Source organism: Pongo abelii, chromosome 15 (assembly GCF_028885655.2).
Source record: "Pongo abelii isolate AG06213 chromosome 15, NHGRI_mPonAbe1-v2.0_pri, whole genome shotgun sequence".
NCBI classification, from domain to species: Eukaryota; Metazoa; Chordata; class Mammalia; order Primates; family Hominidae; genus Pongo; species Pongo abelii.
Genome location: NC_072000.2, coordinates 62,546,063 through 62,565,790, shown reverse-complemented (window position 1 = coordinate 62,565,790; position 19,728 = coordinate 62,546,063). Strand labels below are relative to the sequence as shown.

Below are 19,728 nucleotides of genomic sequence, written 5' to 3'. Positions count from 1 at the left end.
AAGACATATATACATGAAAGGATGGTAATTAGAGAGTTGCGTATAGACTGAAAGCATTGAAAACAATCTAAATGCCCTCTATTAAGGGATTAAACAGACTACACAGCCATAAAAGAAAAATAAGAAAAATATGGAGTTATATTAAAAGATATCCACAATATATTATTAGGTAAAAAAAAAAAAAATTCAGGTTTCAGGCTGGGTGAGGTGGTTCAGGCCTATAATCTCAGCCCTTTGGGAGGCCAAGGCAGGTGGATCACTTGAGCTCAGAAGTCTGAGACCAACCTGGGCAAAACGGTGAAACCTCATCTCTACAAAAAAATATAAAAGTTAGCCGGGCATGGTGGCACATGCCTGTAGTCCCAGTTACTCAGAAGGCTGAGGTGGGAGTATCACTTGAGCTCAGGAATTTGAGGCTGCAGTGAACCATGATCATGCCACCTCTCTCTAGCTTGAATGACAGAGTGAGAACCTGTCTCAAAAAAAAAAAAAAAAAAAATTCAGGTTTCAAAACAATATGCATAGTAAGATCCTATTTTTAAAGGTAAACATACATCCACATACATATGTATTTATATGTCTATATATGCATAGACAAAAAAGACTGGAAAGGCCTACCCCAAACCATTAATAGTGATATTATTTCTGGAGGGTGGGATTATGAGGAAGATTTTACTTTCTGAAGTTAAGACCCAGAAAAGTTAACTAAATTGCATCGAGCCCCCTATTCTTTCTACTATACCATGTTAAATCTTGAAAGTTAAGTAAAAACACTTTAAATAGAAAAGTATTACTTAGGGAATTACTATAATCTAACAAGTGAAATCAACTAATACAAATTAACTTACTCTTGGGGGCCAATTTTTGACCACAGCTAAATAAAATCTCTCCTTCAGAGATGGGTTTATCTAAAGTTTCAGTTTCAGTGACAGTAACACTCAGTGTGCTCTCCAGTGTTGATGAATCAGAACCTGGCATCTGTGAGGGGGAAGGCGCCTTGGTGCCGGCAGGAAATGGCATAAAGGGAACTGGCTCTGGAGGTGGAGGCTGAGCAGGGAAATCCATACTCTCTGGTTCTTCATCCTTAGCCACAGACATTACACTAAGAAAATAAAGACATATTTGGAGCTTGTTAGGTCACTGAAGGCTTGTATTCATTTTGATATAAAAAACAGACTCGAAGACTGTCTCCTTTAGCAAAATATTTTTTTAAATCTGCACTACTATAATTAACAAGATTTTTAAAAATTGTTTTCATGCTTTAATCATACGCCATCTTGAAAGCTCTTCCATACACAGAGATATAAAATAAAAGTTAACTGATGATAGTAAATAATGATCCACAATAGGGAGAAATTGTTTTCTATTTTATTAACAATATAATAGATACCTTTATTTCTAGCTGTTTCAAACCTTTTAAGAAAAAAGGTGAAGGTATAATTTGATAATTTTTCAAAACTCAACATTTATGAAAGTTCTTTCTTTCAAAGTATAAGGTAGTCTGTGGTTTATAAAGCTTTGTATAATATTTCTATGTTTTCAATGGATCACATAAGTCAAACGTAAGTTGAAATGTACAGTTACTAGTGAGTATGTTCTCATTTACATAGCTCTTGGATGAAGTTCTTCTTGAGGTGAGTTAGGGTTCTCTTCTTCCAGTGGCAGGTCTCCATCACCCCATGGTTTGGGAAGCTCTGGGCTTGATACCTTCAATTTATCAATGGAAATATCTGACAAAGTTGGGGTAAAAACTGCCGCCGCTGGAGGAGGTGTAGTAGTAGGGGTAACTGTTGGAGTATTAACAAGCATGATGGCAGGCATATCATCTCCTAAAGATTTTTTTTTTAAAAAGGACAGAAAAAGATAGCAGTCAGTAAAGAACTCCATAGGATGGCATGATACACTGCTTCAGATATCCCTTACCATTTTCGCACACAAATAACGGCAATTATAATTAATAATAATAATGACAATGGTGGTAGCCATTAATGTGATAATTCCTAAATTTAGTAAAGCATTAAAAAATACCTTGAGAAGATATCATTGTTAATACCACCATATACTTAAAGTAGTCTAAGCATCTATTCAATTGTATACTTTTTTTTTTTTTGAGACAGCGTCTCACTCTCTTGCCCAGGGTGGAGTGCAATGGTGCAATCTCTGCTCACTGCAACCTCTGCCTCCCGGGTTCAAGCAATTCTTCTACCTCAGCCTCCTGAGTAGCTGGGATTACAGGCATGTGCCACCACATCTGGCTAATTTTTGTACTTTTAGTAGAGAGGGATTTCACCATGTTGGTCAGGCTGGTCTCAAACTCCTGACCTCGTGATTCACCCGCCTCAGCCTTCCAAAGTGCTGGGATTACAGGCGTGAGCCACCATGCCTGGCCTCAATTATAGACTTTAAGAAGTCACAATCAATTCCTAAATTTCCTTGCAAGAAAAAATGATTTACTAAAACCTAGTAAGCAACAAGTACACATACAACAATCTTATAAAGCATCTTATAAGACAAATCATGAAATTTAATAGTTGCTAAAATTAAAACTGAGTTATAGAAATAAAGTTTCTACCTTTTTCAGCACATATTTCTTTCACAGGAAAAGCCATATCATGATCCGAATCACAGGGAGAAGAATCTGGAGTCTTTACCAAAACACACTCCTTAGTAGGTGAAGGTGAGCGAGGAGGCGTAGGCTGTGGGGTAGCCAGTGGGGTGCACACTCTTGCCTAAAATAAATTAATAAAACAAGATAAACTGTGTTTATAATCACCCAAATAAAAGTAATTTGAAAATAATATGAACTCATTCACAGACTATATATAATTTAAATTGATGGCGGGGTTAAGTACCCTACCTCTTGAACCTCTACCTGTTAGTCTACGATTGGCCTGCAGCAAGTCTCAGGCAATTGAAATAACTCTGCCTCTGAAGTGGTCCCCACAGAATTCTAAGGCACCCTCTTTTAAAATAGAGAAGAAGTAATTTACATTCCTACCAACAGTGTATAAGCGTTCCGTTTTCTCTGCAGCCTCACTAGCATCTGTGGGTTTGTATTTTGTTGTTGTTTGTTTTTAAAATTTTTATTTTTAATTTTTGTGGGTACATAGCAAGTGTATATATTTATGGCAATCTGGTTTTTTTGACTTTTTAATAATAGCCATTCTGACTGAAATGGTATCTCACTGTGGTTTTAATTTGCATTTTTCTGATGATTAGTGATGATGAGCATTTTTTCATATGTTTGTTGACTGCTTGTATGTCTTCTTTTGAGACCATTACTGGGTATATACCCTAAGGATCATTATACCAAAAAGACACATGCACTCATATGTTCATTGCCACACTATTCACAACAGCAAAGACATAGAGTCAACCTAGGTGCCCATCAATGGTGGACTGAATAAAGAAAATGTGGTACACATAAACCATGGAATACTACACAGCCATAAAAAAGAACAAAAATCATGTCATTTGCAGCAACATGGATGGAGCTGGAGGCCATAATTCGAACAAACAAACAGAGGAAGAAAAAAACAAATACCACATGTTCTCACTTATAAGTGAGAGCTAAACATTGAGCACACATAGACATAAACATGTGAACAACAGACACTGTGGACTATGATGGCAGGGGGCAGGAGGGAAGAAGGGGGAATGGATTGAAAAACTGCTTTTGGGTACTACACTCACTTACCTGGGTCCAATATATCCATATAACAATCCTACACATGTACCCCCTACACCCAAATAAAAGCTGAAATTTAAAAAATAAAGAAGACGGAAAGATTAAATAGGTAAAGCTGATGATCAAACCCAATTACAGACATGAAGGAAAGGCATAAAACAGAAAGGAAGCATTTTAACTGATTGACAACATACCAAAAAATCAGGCTTTTTGCATACACACACACAAAAACTGAGTATATAAAAAGTAATGGAAGGATAAGAAAGAGTGGGAGTTAGGGAGAGATGAAGACAGCAGGGAGATGGAAAGTACTGGAGAAGGAAAAATGTAACAATTTAATATTAATTTGTTGAATAGGTAATCATTCAAATGGTTCAAAATTCAAAAGATACAAAAGGATAGTGAAAATTAAGTCTCTCTCCTACTCTTGTCCTTTCTACCTAGAGCCCTTCCTCAGAGTTATCAAATAATCTTGACTTCAGTCATTTCATATGTATGATATATGGATATATCTATGGAATAAGTTCCCAGAAGTGGGACTGCTCTATTAAAGGACTAATTATGTTTTTAATTTGAATAGATATTGCCAGATTTCCTGCTACAGGATTTTACTATATTATACTACCACCAGAAGGTAGGAAAATACAATTTCCCCCAGATTTATCAAACTTTTAGAGTTTTGCCAATCTGATCAGTAAAAATGCAATTTCAATAACTTTTTTCATATTATCTGAGGTTGATCATCTTCATCTTTTTATATGTACATGGGTGATTTGTATTTCTTCTATGTGTATGAACTGTCTGTCCTCTGACCATTTTAAAAGTATATTATTTGGGCCAGGCGCAGTGGCTCACGCCTGTAATTCCAGCACTTTGGGAGGCTGATATGGGCAGATCACGAGGTCAGGAGTCCGAGACCAGCCTGGCCAACATGGTGAAACCCCGTTTCTACTAAAAATGCAAAAATTAGCTGGGTGTGGTGGCAGGCGCCTGTAATCCCAGCTACTTAGGAGGCTGAGGCAGGAGAATCATTTGAACCTGGGAGGCAGAGGTTGCAGTAAGCTGAGATCGCACCACTGTACTGCACCCTGGGCGACATGAGCAAAACTCCGTCTCAAAAAAAAAAAAAAAAAAATATATATATATATATATATATATGTATATAAAATTTGACTTTTTCTTCATTCTAAAAAGTCTTTATATAAGGTGATTACCCTTTATTCTGTATTATGGGTTGCAAATTAAGATGCAATTTAAAACCATGAAGCATATTAGAATTTCTATAGCATTGTTTAATAATTAGTGTACTCTTAGCCTTCATTTTAAAATGAAAGAAGTACACTATGTCTTTTTTTCCTCTTGACTGCATAAACATATAGCATAGAAGTGTTGTTTTCAAATATAACACTATATTTAATATACATAGCTCATATATAACTCATCATGATGAAAGGATCTGAAGGTATTCTTCTAGTATTGGTAATGGATAATAAAAATGATAAACTATTAGTAACTGAGTGTTTATTTACCAAGTTCTAGGCACTAGATTAAGCTCTGTCCATATAACATCTCACTTAATCTTCCACAAAACTTTGGCAAAGAAAACACAGTACCATAAAGATGTCTATCCTTCTTAAATGCAACCAGTCAAAATTGGTTTAATTCCCACTGAAATCTCAACAATATTTTTTATGGAACTTAAGAACTAACTTTAAAATATATGTAAGAGATTAAATGGCCAAGAAAAGCCATGACAATTCTGAAGATAAAGAATGATAGGTTGCAGGCTGGGAGTAGTGCTTGCCCTACTAGATATTCAGGAAGCAGATTTCAGCAAAGCCATGGTCATTTAAACTAAGTATTCCATCTTTATTACAGAGATAAAACTAAAGTAGTGGAGCTTGGAATTCAAATTCAACTTTTACCAACCCCCAAATCCAAGCTCTTTACACTGGTTTTCCCACATTTTCTCATCCAATCACCCTCATGAAAATATATGCAATATATAGGCAGAAAGCAAACCAAAGTAATTGGCATAGAAAAAACCATAACCCTGACCACATCTGTACTGCATATATTCCCAATGAGCTAATAAAATAAAGCACAGATCAAAACTACAGATCAAATCTTTGGCACACTAACCACATTATACCACAACAATCTCTACAAAAGTAAGATACAGTATATAACTTTATATTTATACATCGAATGATGTTTAAATGTTTCATGTATATAAAATGATGTCCTTGTGATCTATTGGATCAGAAGTAACTATAGTTTTAAACAGCTGGTAATACAGAGTAAATTTTGGCTTTGTATAATTTCATATTGCTATAATAGATTATAAATTCTTTTTAACACAAGTAAGGTTGATTAAACAAGCAATAAAAGTTCCTGAAATGCATTTTTTTTAAAGATTAAAAATATCAGTTTATATGATAACGCAAAGCAATGTATGATCCTTGGCTATATCTTGATTAAAAAAAACTATAAAGGATACTTTTGAAACAATTAGGGAAATCTAAATATGGTCTCTATATTCTACATTATTAACATGCCAATGTTAAATTGGGGGGGGTGTGATAATGGGATTTTGGTTATATAAGAAAGCAACTTGTTCTGTGGATATACTGCTGATGCTTCTGAGGTAAAGTGTCATGATGTCTGCAACTTTCAAATGGTTTTCAAAGGATATATAATATATAGCAGATATAAAGACAGATTTTTATAAGTGTGCCAAAATATTATCAATCAATAAATACGAATGACCCTTGAATAAATAAATAAAAACCTAGGTTTGAACTGCAAGAGGCCAATCATACAAATTTGGTTTTTTCAACCAAATGTGGATCAAAAACAGTATTCATGAGATAAGAAATGCATACATATAGAAGGCTGACTTTTCATATTCTTTGGTTTTACAGGGCCAACTGTGAGACTCGAGTATGCAAGGATGGGCCAATTCTCCATGTATACCAATGGACAACTGTATAGGTAAAGGGTGTACATATGTTCATTGTATCATACTTTCAACTATTCTACAGATTTAAAAGTTTTTAAAATAAAATGCTGGGGGAAATGTTACTTTAATCATAGTAACAAGGAATAAAATTCTACCACAAGCTGGGCATGGTGGCTGGTGCCTGTAATCCCAGCTACTCAGGAGGCTGAGGCAGGAGGATCACTTAAGCCCAGAAGTTCAAGACCAGCCAGGGCAATAAATAAAGACCATGTCTCTAAAAATGATAATCGTACTTCTACCACAAACCATGATCTTATGGTATGCAGCTTAAAATTCATCTATTTTACTATTCTTCAATAAATGCATCAAAAATTCCCCATACCGGCAAATATGTTTCATTTGTTGAAGCATCCCCAGAAACACCTGTAGCAACAGGACCTTGCTTCTTTGCTTCTCTGTCACCCAGCATGACAGCAATGGTCTCAGCAAGAGCTTCATTCACAAAACGGTTAATCACGTCTGAGTTCACAGGAACACCAGCATCAACAAAAAGCTGGAGGGCGCCACTGCTTGTTCCTTCCACTAAAAGTAGAAAAAAAATTCAGAATAAGTGGGCAAGAAACATGCTTGCAATTCAAACTTTCATTATTATTATTATTTTTTTTTTCTTGAGATGTAGTGTCACTCTGTCACCCAGGCTGGAGTGCAATGATGTGATCTTGGCTCACTGCAACTGCCACCTCCCAGGTTCAAGCGATTCTCCTGCCTCAGCCTCCTGAATAGCTGGGACTACAGGTGCACGTCACCATGCTTGTCTAATTTTTGTATTTTTAGTAGAGATGCGGTTTCGCCATGTTGGCCAGGCTGGTCTTGAACTCCTGACATCAGGTGATACACCTGCCTCAGCCTCCCAAAGTGCTGGGATTAACGGCGACAGCCACCGCGCCTGGACCAAACTTTCATTCTTAAAAGTTCAGAGATGCGTTAGGAAAGAGAGAGGAGGAGCCAAGATGGCCGAATAGGAACAGCTCTGGTCTACAGCTCCCAGCGTGAGCGACGCAGAAGACGGGTGATTTCTGCATTTCCATCTGAGGTACCGCGTTCATCTCACTAGGGAGTGCCAGACAGTGGGCGCAGGTCAGTGGGTGAGCGCACCGTGCGCCAGCCGAAGCAGGGGCGAGGCATTGCCTCACTCGGGAAGCGCAAGGTGTCAGGGAGTTCCCTTTCCTGGTCAAGGAAAGGGGTGACAGACGGCACCTGGAAAATCGGGCCACTCCCACCCGGATACTGCGCTTTTCCCACGGGCTTAGGAAACGGCGCACCAGGAGATTATAGCCCGCACCTGGCTCAGAGGGTCCTAGGCCCACGGAGTCTCGCTGATTGCTAGCACAGCAGTCTGAGATCAAACAGCAAGTCGGCAGCGAGGCTGGGGGAGGGGCGCCCGCCATTGCCCAGGCTCGCTTAGGTAAACAAAGCAGCCGGGAAGCTGGAACTGGGTGGAGCCCACCACAGCTCAAGGAGGCCTGCCTGCCTCTGTAGGCTGCACCTCTGGGGGCAGGGCACAGACAAACAAAAAGACGGCAGTAACCTCTGCAGACTTAAATGTCCCTGTCTGACGGCTTTGAGGAGAGCAGTGGTTCTCCCAGCACGCAGCTGGAGATCTGAGAACCGGCAGACTGCCTCCTCAAGTGGGTCCCTGACCCCAGACTCCCGAGCAGCCTAACTGGGAGGCACCCCCCAGGAGGGGCAGACTGACACCTCACACAGCCGGCCGGGTACTCCAACAGACCTGCAGCTGAGGGTCCTGTCTGTTAGAAGGAAAACTAACAAACAGAAAGGACATCCACACCAAAAACCCATCTGTACACCACCATCATCAAAGACCAAAAGTAGATAAAACCACAAAGATGGGGAAAAAACAGAGCAGAAAAACTGGAAACTCTAAAAAGCAGAGTGCCTCTCCTCCTCCAAAGGAACACAGTTCCTCACCAGCAACGGAACAGAGCTGGACGGAGAATGACTTTGACGAGCTGAGAGAAGAAGGCTTCAGACGATCAAATTACTCCGAGCTATGGGAGGATATTCAAACCAAAGGCAAAGAAGTTGAAAACTTTGAAAAAAATTTAGATGAATGTATAACTAGAATAACCAATACAGAGAAGTGCTTAAAGGAGCTGATGGAGCTGAAAACCAAGGCTCGAGAACTACATGAAGAATGCAGGAGCCTCAGGAGCCGATGCGATCAAATGGAAGAAAGGGTATCAGGGATGGAAGATGAATGAAATGAAGCGAGAAGGGAAGTTTAGAGAAAAAAGAATAAAAAGAAACGAGCAAAGCCTCCAAGAAATGTGGGACTATGTGAAAAGACCAAATCTACGTCTGATTGGTGTACCTGAAAGTGACGGGGAGAATGGAACCAAGTTGGAAAACACTCTGCAGGACATTATCCAGGAGAACTTCCCCAATCTAGCAAGGCAGGCCAACATTCAGATTCAGGAAATACAGAGAACACCACAAAGACACTCCTCGAGAAGAGCAACTCCAAGACACATAATTGTCAGATTCACCAAAGTTGAAATGAAGGAAAAAATGTTAAGGGTAGCCAGAGAGAAAGGTCGGGTTACCCTAAAAGGGAAGCCCATCAGACTAACAGCGGATCTCTCGGCAGAAACCCTACAAGCCAGGAGAGAGTGGGGGCCAATATTCAACATTCTTAAAGAAAAGAATTTTCAACCCAGAATTTCATATCTAGCCAAACTAAGCTTCATAAGTGAAGGAGAAATAAAATACTTTACAGACAAGCAAATGCTGAGAGATTTTTGTCACCACCAGGCCTGCCCTAAAAAAGCTCCTGAAGGAAGCACTAAACATGGAAAGGCACAACCGGTACCAGCCACTGCAAAATCATGCCAAAATGTAAAGACCATCGAGACTAGGAAGAGACTGCATCAACTAACGAGCAAAATAACCAGCTAACATCATAATGACAGGATCAGATTCACACATAACAATATTAACCTTAAATGTAAATGGACTAAATGCTCCAATTAAAAGACACAGACTGGCAAACTGGATAAAGACTCAAGACCCATCAGTGTGCTGTATTCAGGAAACCCATCTCACCTGCAGAGACACACATAGGCTCAAAATAAAAGGATGGAGGAAGATCTACCAAGCAAATGGAAAACAAAAAAGGCAGGGATTGCGATCCTAGTCTCTGGTAAAACAGACTTTAAACCAACAAAGATCAAAAGAGACAAAGAAGGCCATTACAGAATGGTAAAGGGATCAATTCAACAAGAAGAGCTAACTATCCTAAATATATATGCACCCAATACAGGAGCACCCAGATTCATAAAGCAAGTCCTGAGTGACCTACAAAGAGACTTAGACTCCCACACATTAATAATGGGAGACTTTAACACCCCACTGTCAACATTAGACAGATCAACGAGACAGAAAGTCAACAAGGATACCCAGGAATTGAACTCAGCTCTGCACCAAGCAGACCTAAGAGACATCTACAGAACTCTCCACCTCACATCAACAGAATATACTTTTTTTCAGCACCACACCACACCTATTCCAAAATTGACCACATACTTGGAAGTAAAGCTCTCCTCAGTAAATGTAAAAGAACAGAAATCATAACAAACGATCTCTCAGATCACAGTGCAATCAAGCTAGAACTCAGGATTAAGAATCTCACTCAAAACCGCTCAACTACATGGAAACTGAACAACCTGCTCCTGAATGACTACTGGGTACATAACGAAATGAAGGCAGAAATAAAGATGTTCTTTGAAACCAACGAGAACCAAGACACAACATACCAGAATCTCTGGGATGCATTCAAAGCAGTGTGTAGAGGGAAATTTATAGCACTAAATGCCCATAAGAGAAAGCAGGAAAGATCCAAAATTGACACCCTAACATCACAATTAAAAGAACTAGAAAAGCAAGAGAAAACACATTCAAAAGCTAGCAGAAGGCAAGAAATAACTAAAATCAGAGCAGAACTGAAGGAAATAGAGACACAAAAAACCCTTCAAAAAATCAATGAATCCAGGAGCTGGTTTTTTGAAAGGATCAACAAAATTGATAGACCTCTAGCAAGATTAATAAAGAAAAAAAGAGAGAAGAATCAAATAGATGCAATAAAAAATGATAAAGGGGATATCACCACCGATCCCACAGAAATACAAACTACCATCAGAGAATACTACAAACACCTCTACGCAAATAAACTAGAAAATCTAGAAGAAATGGATAAATTCCTCAACACATACACCCTCCCAAGACTAAACCAGGAAGAAGTTGAATCTCTGAATAGACCAATAACAGGAGCTGAAATTGTGGCAATAATCAATAGCTTACCAACCAAAAAAAGTCCAGGACCAGATAGATTCACAGCTGAATTCTACCAGAGGTACAAGGAGGAACTGGTACCATTCCTTCTGAAACTATTCCAATCAATAGAAAAAGAGGGAATCCTCCCTAACTCATTTTATGAGGCCAGCATCATCCTGATACCAAAGCCTGGCAGAGACACAACCAAAAAAGAGAATTTTAGACCAATATCCTTGATGAACATTGATGCAAAAATCCTCAATAAAATACTGGCAAACCAAATCCAGTAGCACATCAAAAAGCTTATCCACTATGATCAAGTGGGCTTCATCCCTGGGATGCAAGCCTGGTTCAATATATGCAAATCAATAAATGTAATCCAGCATATAAACAGAACCAAAGACAAAAACCACATGATTATCTCAATAGATGCAGAAAAGGCCTTTGACAAAATTCAACAACCCTTCATGCTAAAAACTCTCAATAAATTAGGTATTGATGGGACATATCTCAAAATAATAAGAGCTATCTATGACAAACCCACAGCCAATATCATACTGAATGGGCAAAAACTGGAAGCATTCCCTTTGAAAACTGGCACAAGACAGGGATGCCCTCTCTCACCACTTCTATTCAACATAGTGTTGGAAGTTCTGGCCAGGGCAATTAGGCAGGAGAAGGAAATAAAGGGTATTCAATTAGGAAAAGAGGAAGTCAAATTGTCCCTGTTTGCAGACGACATGATTGTATATCTAGAAAACCCCATTGTCTCAGCCCAAAATCTCCTTAAGCTGATAAGCAACTTCAGCAAAGTCTCAAGATACAAAATCAATGTACAAAAATCACAAGCATTCTTATACACCAATAACAGACACAAAGAGAGCCAAATCATGAGTGAACTCCCATTCACAATTGCTTCAAAGAGAATCAAATACCTAGGAATCCAACTTACAAGGGATGGGAAGGACCTCTTCAAGGAGAACTACAAACCACTGCTCAAGGAAATAAGAGGATACAAACAAATGGAAGAACATTCCATGCTCATGGATAGGAAGAATCAATAGTGTGAAAATGGCCATACTGCCCAAGGTAATTTACAGATTCAATGCCATCCCCATCAAGCTACCAATGACTTTCTTCACAGAATTGGAAAAAACTACTTTAAAGTTCATATGGAACCAAAAAAGGGCCCGCATTGCCAAGTCAATCCTAAGCCAAAAGAACAAAGCTGGAGGCATCACGCTATCTGACTTCAAACTATACTACAAGGCTATGGTAACCAAAACAGCATGGTACTGGTACCAAAACAGAGATATAGATCAATGGAACAGAACAGAGCCCTCAGAAATAACACCACATATCTACAACTATCTGATCTTTGACAAACCTGAGAAAAACAAGCAATGGGGAAAGGATTCCCTATTTAATAAATGGTGCTGGGAAAACTGGCTAGCCATATGTAGAAAGCTGAAACTGGATCCCTTCCTTAAACCTTATATAAAAATCAATTCAAGATGGATTAAAGACTTAAACGTTAGACCTAAAACCATAAAAACCCTAGAAGAAAACCTAGGCATTACCATTCAGGACATAGGCATGGGCTAGGACTTCATGTCTAAAACACCAAAAGCAATGGCAACAAAAGCCAAAATTGACAAATGGGATCTAATTAAACTCAAGAGCTTCTGCACAGCAAAAGAAACTACCATCAGAGTGAACAGGCAACCTACAAAATGGGAGAAAATTTTCGCAACCTACTCATCTGACAAAGGGCTAATATCCAGAATCTACAATGAACTCCAACAAATTTACAAGAAAAAAAAAACAACCCCATCAAAAAGTGGGCGAAGGACATGAACAGACACTTCTCAAAAGAAGACATTTATGCAGCCAAAAAACAGATGAAAAAATGCTCACCATCACTGGCCATCAGAGAAATGCAAATCAAAACCACAATGAGATACCATCTCACACCAGTTAGAATGGCAATCATTAAAAAGTCAGGAAACAACAGGTGCTGGAGAGGATGTGGAGAAATAGGAACACTTTTACACTGTTGGTGGGACTGTAAACTAGTTCAACCCTTGTGGAAGTCAGTGTGGCGATTCCTCAGGGATCTAGAACTAGAAATTCCATTTGACCCAGCCATCCCATTACTGGGTATATACCCAAAGGACTATAAATCATGCTGCTATAAAGACACATGCACACGTATGTTTATTGTGGCATTATTCACAATAGCAAAGACTTGGAACCAACCCAAATGTCCAACAATGATAGAGTGGATTAAGAAAATATGGCACATATACACCATGGAATACTATGCAGCCATAAAAAATGATGAGTTCATGTCCTTTGTAGGGACATGGATGAAATTGGGAATCATCATTCTCAGTAAACTATCGCAAGAACAAAAAACCAAACACCGCATATTCTCACTCATAGGTGGGAATTGAACAATGAAAACACATGGACACAGGAAGGGGAACATCACACTCTGGGGACTGTTGTGGGGTAGGGGGAGTGGGGAGGGATAGCATTGGGAGATATACCTAATGCTAGATGACGAGTTAGTGGGTGCAGCGCACCAGCATGGCACATGTATACATATGTAACTAACCTGCACATTGCGCACATGTACCATAAAACCTAAAGTATAATAATAAGAAATAAATTAAAAAAAAAAAAAAAAGTTCAGAGATGCCGGCCGGGCATGGTGGCTCACACCTGTAATCCCAGCCCTTTGGGAGGCCAAGGAGGGTGGATCATGAGGTCAGGAGATTGAGACCATCCTGGCTAACATGGTGAAACCCCGTCTCTACTAAAAATACAAAAATTAGCCGGGCGTGGTGGCGGGCACCTATAGTCCCAGCTACTCAGGAGGCTGAGGCAGGAGGATGGCGTGAACCCGGGAGGTGGAGCTTGCAGTGAGCTGAGACAGCGCCACTGCACTCCAGCCTGGGCGACAGAGTGAGACTCCGTCAAAAAAAAAAAAAAAGTTTAGAGATGCCAATATACGTGTATGGGGGTGGGTGGGGGAGGGTGGAAAGAGGAATAAAAATGAAAATACAAACATATCTACTTATTATGAAAAAGACTAAGAGGACAACTTACATAACAAATATTCTCTGTAAATGAAAAAAAGGGAGATGAAAATTTACTCAGATGGCCTCTTCTCTACTACTACAGAATTTAGTGATAAAAATGGGCACATTAAATGCCCTTGTCTGAATACAACTCACATTTCCAAGAGTATAACAACAGGAAACTCTGTGATAGATCTTGACTAAAACAAAAGAATGCAGTAAATATGAAGGCAAACCTCCCTTCCTTCTAGTTTCAGATACATCAGTTATTAACATCTGCTGCAGTTGAGGTGCTTGTTATCAGATGTCCTATAGGTATATTAATATCTGAATGGGTTGTACTTCTCACTTACATGAATGTACATCAAATTAAGTAAAACCTCCTGAAGAGACTTTACTTGACTTAAAGTAGTGATATTTATAAAGCTCCATGTGGAAAATAAGTGGATACTAATCTGTACAACCTGATGGAGATGTGACCTCACCAAAGAGTACTGCTTAAGTAACACAACTATAGTAACAATATCCACAATTCCCTAAAAAGTGGGTAGAAGTGTAGTGGGATCACTTGTTGATGGGGTTGGTAGCAGCAATTTGCTCTTGAGTTACCATAGCAGAGACTATCACAATCCCAAATTAATATTCAACAATATATGTTGATACATCTCCTTTTTAGTTTTCATAATTCATTCTTTGAGCATGGCCCAAAATCAGAACATTGTTTTTATAAGGTCCCAAATCCCTACCCAGACACTGGCAAAACAAAAGCAAACACACATCTTTTACAGGGAAGAAAACAGGATCTAAATATCCAATTTGTAAATTGTCAGATTTTCACCAGGAAAACAATTTTCTCATAAATTTGTTGTTCATTTTTGTCCTTCCTTCAAAGATGAGATGATGAGAGAAAACCGGGATAGTAACAACAGAAGTAGGCATGTGAGCTATGCTAAATAGGACAAATTAGCCAAATGCAACAATAAACTCTATGAAGCTGGGATATACAGTATGGCTGAGAGGGGAATGAAGAAGAGCAAAGCAAAGAAACAAATAATAACTCCAAGGCTTTAGAGATTATGGGTGCTGGGAGAACTGTGATCTCAAAAATGAGAAGCATTTTAGACATACTAAGGATGAGATGCCAGGGGAGCATCAAGCAGAATATTCATCAAGCAGAACTGCAAGTTGTTGGCCCAAATACATGGCTTAGGGTTCATCAACTGACACAGGATAACCAATGTCAGGAGGAAACTGGAAAAAAACAGAAAAGAGGGCAAAGCATGGGAACTAGGGAAATAATTTTATTCAAGTAGCAGAAAATAAAATGAGAAATGAAGGTTTTAAAGAAGTTTAAAAAAAAAAAAAAAAAGAGGAAGAATAACAGAATGAAGTCTAAGAAGCCAACACCAGAAGAGTTTAAGAATCAGAGATGGTCAATAGTGCCTATGCTTGAGCCATACAGTAAAACAAGGATTTGAAAAAGGGAAGCATTTTTGACAAGCAAATGCTGTGAGAAAGGAGTTTCTTGAAGGGGAGGGCAAAAGAAGGCCAACCCATAAGGACCAAAGAGGAAGTGGGTAATGAGAAATTAAAGTGGTGAATATAGACTCTGAAGTCTAGGATTCGGGCTGTTAAAGGATAGTCTATGAGGGAGAAAGAATAGCTTATCCTGAGGCTGGAAAGAAGAAAAAAAGTAGAGATAATGATAAACAGGAATAAAAAAACAAAAAAAGAACAAAGTTAGAAAAACTTTCACTATCCAATTTCAAGTCTTACTATTAAATTACAGTAATCAAGAAGTATGGTATTAGTATAACTTGGAGGTGAATGGGACAGGATACAAAGTCCAAAAACAAAATGCACACATATATAACCAATTGATTTTCAACCAAGGTTTAAGGTAGTTCAATGGAATAATGATAATCTTTTCAACAAATGGTATTAGAACATCTGGATATCCATATGCCAAAAAACCCCAAACAAAAAAGAACTTGATCCTTACTTCACACCATAAAACTTAACTCAAAATATACTATAAACCTAAATATGTAATCTAAAACCATGCATCTTCTAGAAGAAAACATAGGAAACTATCTTAATGATCTTGGGTTAGCAAAGATTTTTTTAAAAGCAGCATGCAAAAATCCCTACAAACTACTAGAAAAAACCTGATAAATTAGACTTCTTCAAAATCAATCTTTTTGTCTTCAAAAAATAATGTTGAGAAAACAAAAAGGCAAAACACAAAGTAGAAGAAAATATTTACAAAACATATATCCAATAAAGGACTTGTATCCAGAATAGATAAAAAACTTCATACTCAGTAATATGAAGACACAACTCGAACTTAAAAATGGTCAAAAGATTTAAAAATATTTCACCAAAGTAAATATACAGATGGCAAATAAACATATTAAAAAGTTGTACATCATTAGTAATTATACTACTCAGTTATTAGTATAGTTAGGGAAATACCTCCACATATGTTCAGAAATGGCTAGAATTATAAACACTGATAACACCAAGTGTTGGGGAGGATGTGGAGCAACTAAAGTCACATACACTGCTGGGTGGAATGCAAAATAGTACACCCACTTTTGGAAATGTTTAGCAGTTTCTTATAAAGTTAAACATTTACTTATCATATGACCAAGCAAAATTAGAAGGTTTCTACACAAAGATTTGCTTATAAATGTTCATAGCAGCTTTATTCATAATAGCCAAAAACTGAAAGACTATGAATATCCATCAACTGGTAAATGGATTGACAAATTATGGTATATCTATACATTATGCTATTACTACATGCAATAGCATGATTGTCAAAATATTATGCTAATAAAAGAAGCCAGCCAACAACGGGCTACATATTGCACGATTACATATGTATGAAATTCTAGAAAAGGTAAAAATACAGTAATAGAAAGCAGATCAGTGTTGTTAGGGGCCAGTGGGCATAAGTGAGGTTTAGGAATTGACTGCAAAATGGCATAAGGAAGCTTTTGGAGAAGATAGAAATGTTTTTCTATCTCATGATTATGTGGCTAATATATAGCTGTGTGAACTTGTCAAAGCTTGTCAAACTGGGCCAGGTGCAGTGACTCACTCCTGTAATCCCAGTGCTTTGGGAGGCTGAGGGAGGAGGATCACTTGAGGCCAGGAGTTTGAGATTAGCCTGGGCAATATAGCAAGACCCCATCTCTACAAGACTGATTGATTGATTGATTGATTGATTGATTGAGACAGAGTCTCGCTCTATTGCCCAGGCTGGAGTGCAGTGACGCGATCTTGGCTCACTGCAACCTCCGCCTCCTGGGTTCAAGCAATACTCCTGTCTCAGCCTCCGGAGTAGCTGGAATTACAGGTGTGTGTCACCATACCCAGCTAATTTTTATATTTTTCATAGAGATGGGATTTCACCGTGTTGGCCAGGCTGATCTCAAACTCCTCACCTCAGGTGATCTGCCCTCCTTGGCCTCCCAAAGTGCTGAGATTACAGGCGTGACCCACTGTGCCTGGACCCAAAATTATTTTTAGCTGGGCATGGTGGCACACACCTATGGTCCTAACTACTTGGGAGGCTGAGGCAGGAGAGTTGCTTGAGCCCAGGAGTTAGAGGTTACAGTGAGTTATGATCATGTCACTGCAGTCCAGCCTCTAGCCTAGACGACAGAGGGAGACCCTGGCTCTAATTAAAACAAACAAACAAACAAAAAACTTGTCAAACTGTACACTTAGAAGTGGTGACTTTTATGGCAAGTAAACTTACCTCAAAAAAACAAGGAGGAGGTGGAAAGGAAGAAAAACAGGAGGAAGAGGAAGAGAAGGAAAAAATGGGGAAGAGAATGGGGAGAAGAAGAGGGAAAGGGGGAAAGAGAAAAAGAAGAGGAAGAAAAGAAAAAATGGGGAAGAGAAGGGGGAGAAGAAAAGGAAAAGGGGGAAGGAGAAAAAGAAGAGGAAGAAAAGAAAAAAATGAAGAAGAGAAGGGGAAGAAAAGAATGGCATAGGCTCCATAAAGAAAGAGGCTCATTTTAACCATTCAATGAATACTTAAACTCTTGTTGGGTATCAGGCAAGGACTAGGCACAAAAGGAGAAACATCCTTAAATCCTGAGTAATTTATAGTATAAAAAGTGAGACAGATATGGAAACCAACCTTAATATAATCTGATAATTACTATAACAAAAATATGTACAAAGTACTATGGGGATAACAGAGAGATTTGGGGTGGGAGGTATGAAGAGTGGTTTAATAATCTGAAAGCTGCAATATGAAATAAGAGGGTGAGAGAGAACTAACCATCACCAAAGAAGTACTAGGAAGTAAGGTTAAAAGAGCTTACCTTTTGTTACTGGAGGATTTACTTGACCTCTGGAATATATAAATCCACAATGAACTAAAGCTTTTGTCTTTTAATAAAAACAAAAAAAATTCCATTTCACTTACCAATGTCAGAAGTCAGTGGTTCACTTGTCTCACTGACTGAAACACTGATATTAGGTGCAATCTGTTGCTGGATTGGAAAGAGCCCAGAGATAATTCTTGACATTATTTCTTGCTCTACCCTGAGGGGATGGTGGGACAGATAAAAGCTGAGATTCCTCAATTTGATTGAAATGTAAAAAATGTTAGACATACCACCCTTAAAAATAACCTTTACCAATGCCACAAACATGTTGGTGTGAAAGCAGTCATTCTGAAAGTTAAATCTAGAAGAAAAAAAATAAAATGGGCTGGGCATCATGGTGCACACCTGTAATCTCAACACTTTGGGAGGCCACGTTGGGTAGACTGCTTGAGCTCAGGAGTTCATGACCATTCTGGCAAACAGGGCAAAACACTGTCTCTACAAAAAATACAAAAATTAGGTGGTACGTGTCTGTAGTCCCAGCTACTCAAGAGGCTGAGGTGGGAGGATGGCCTGACCCCAAGAGGTTGAGGCTGCAGTGAGCCGTGATCACACCACTGCACTACAGCCTGGGCAATAGAGTGAGACCCGGTCTCAAAAAAAAAAAAAAAAAAAAAAAAAGTACCTCTGAAGAAGATAAACGACACTCAACAGAATCTCCTTGTGGGAGATAGTTTATGAAATCAAATTAAAATCTTTTAGATTAGTCTAATGAAAAGCTTAAAAGAACTCCTAAACTCAAAATAAGACTTGGGCCAATGACTATCTGGCATATCATGTACCTAAACTGTTTGATTTCCACTCTGAGCGCACACATAAAAACCATATAAGATCAGAGCTAGAAAAGAAGTCCAGCTGCCTTCTCTTGAAGGCAATACACATATAGGCTGTATTATAGGTAGTTTTCCTCTTAAAATGTAAAGAAAAAATTTATTTCCAAGGTCATCTTCAGAAAGGGAAAGGGGAACAGGAGACTTCTAGAACATTTCTTTAGTGCAGTTAATAGACTTCTTAAAAATTATTATATAAATAATAGGTGTTCATTGTAGAAAATTTAGAAAATATGTAAGAGTTTAAAAAATTGATAAAGCTCACCTATAATCCTAGGTTCAGGGATAAACAGTTAATTTGGTATATATGCTTTTTCAAACTTTTGTTTTATGCACTCTTTTGTTTTGTTTTGAGACAGTCTCACTCTTTCGCCCAGTCTGGACTGCAGTGGCGCAGTCTCAG

General features: G+C 38.5%; 1 protein-coding gene across 15 annotated transcripts in view; it reads right to left on the bottom strand.

The window, feature by feature from the left end:
- Window positions 1-19,728, bottom strand: part of KIAA0586 (KIAA0586 ortholog) — a 126,708-nt gene that overhangs the window by 58,414 nt on the left and 48,566 nt on the right. For 11 of the 15 annotated variants that reach the window (XR_008513297.2, XR_008513296.2, XM_054530677.2 and 8 more), the window contains 5 exons: window positions 18,534-18,679; window positions 7,033-7,232; window positions 2,573-2,729; window positions 1,607-1,829; window positions 849-1,102 (listed from right to left, as the gene is read on the bottom strand). Coding sequence is in view for 13 of the 15 variants with exons in the window: in XM_054530677.2 (XP_054386652.2) it covers window positions 849-1,102; window positions 1,607-1,829; window positions 2,573-2,729; window positions 7,033-7,232; window positions 18,534-18,679 (980 nt within the window). In the remaining 2 variants the exon portion in view is untranslated. The remainder of the gene's footprint in view (window positions 1-848; window positions 1,103-1,606; window positions 1,830-2,572; window positions 2,730-7,032; window positions 7,233-18,533; window positions 18,680-19,728) is intronic. The other 4 variants (XM_009249122.4, XM_024231881.3, XM_024231884.3 and 1 more) reach the window with 1 other exon arrangement.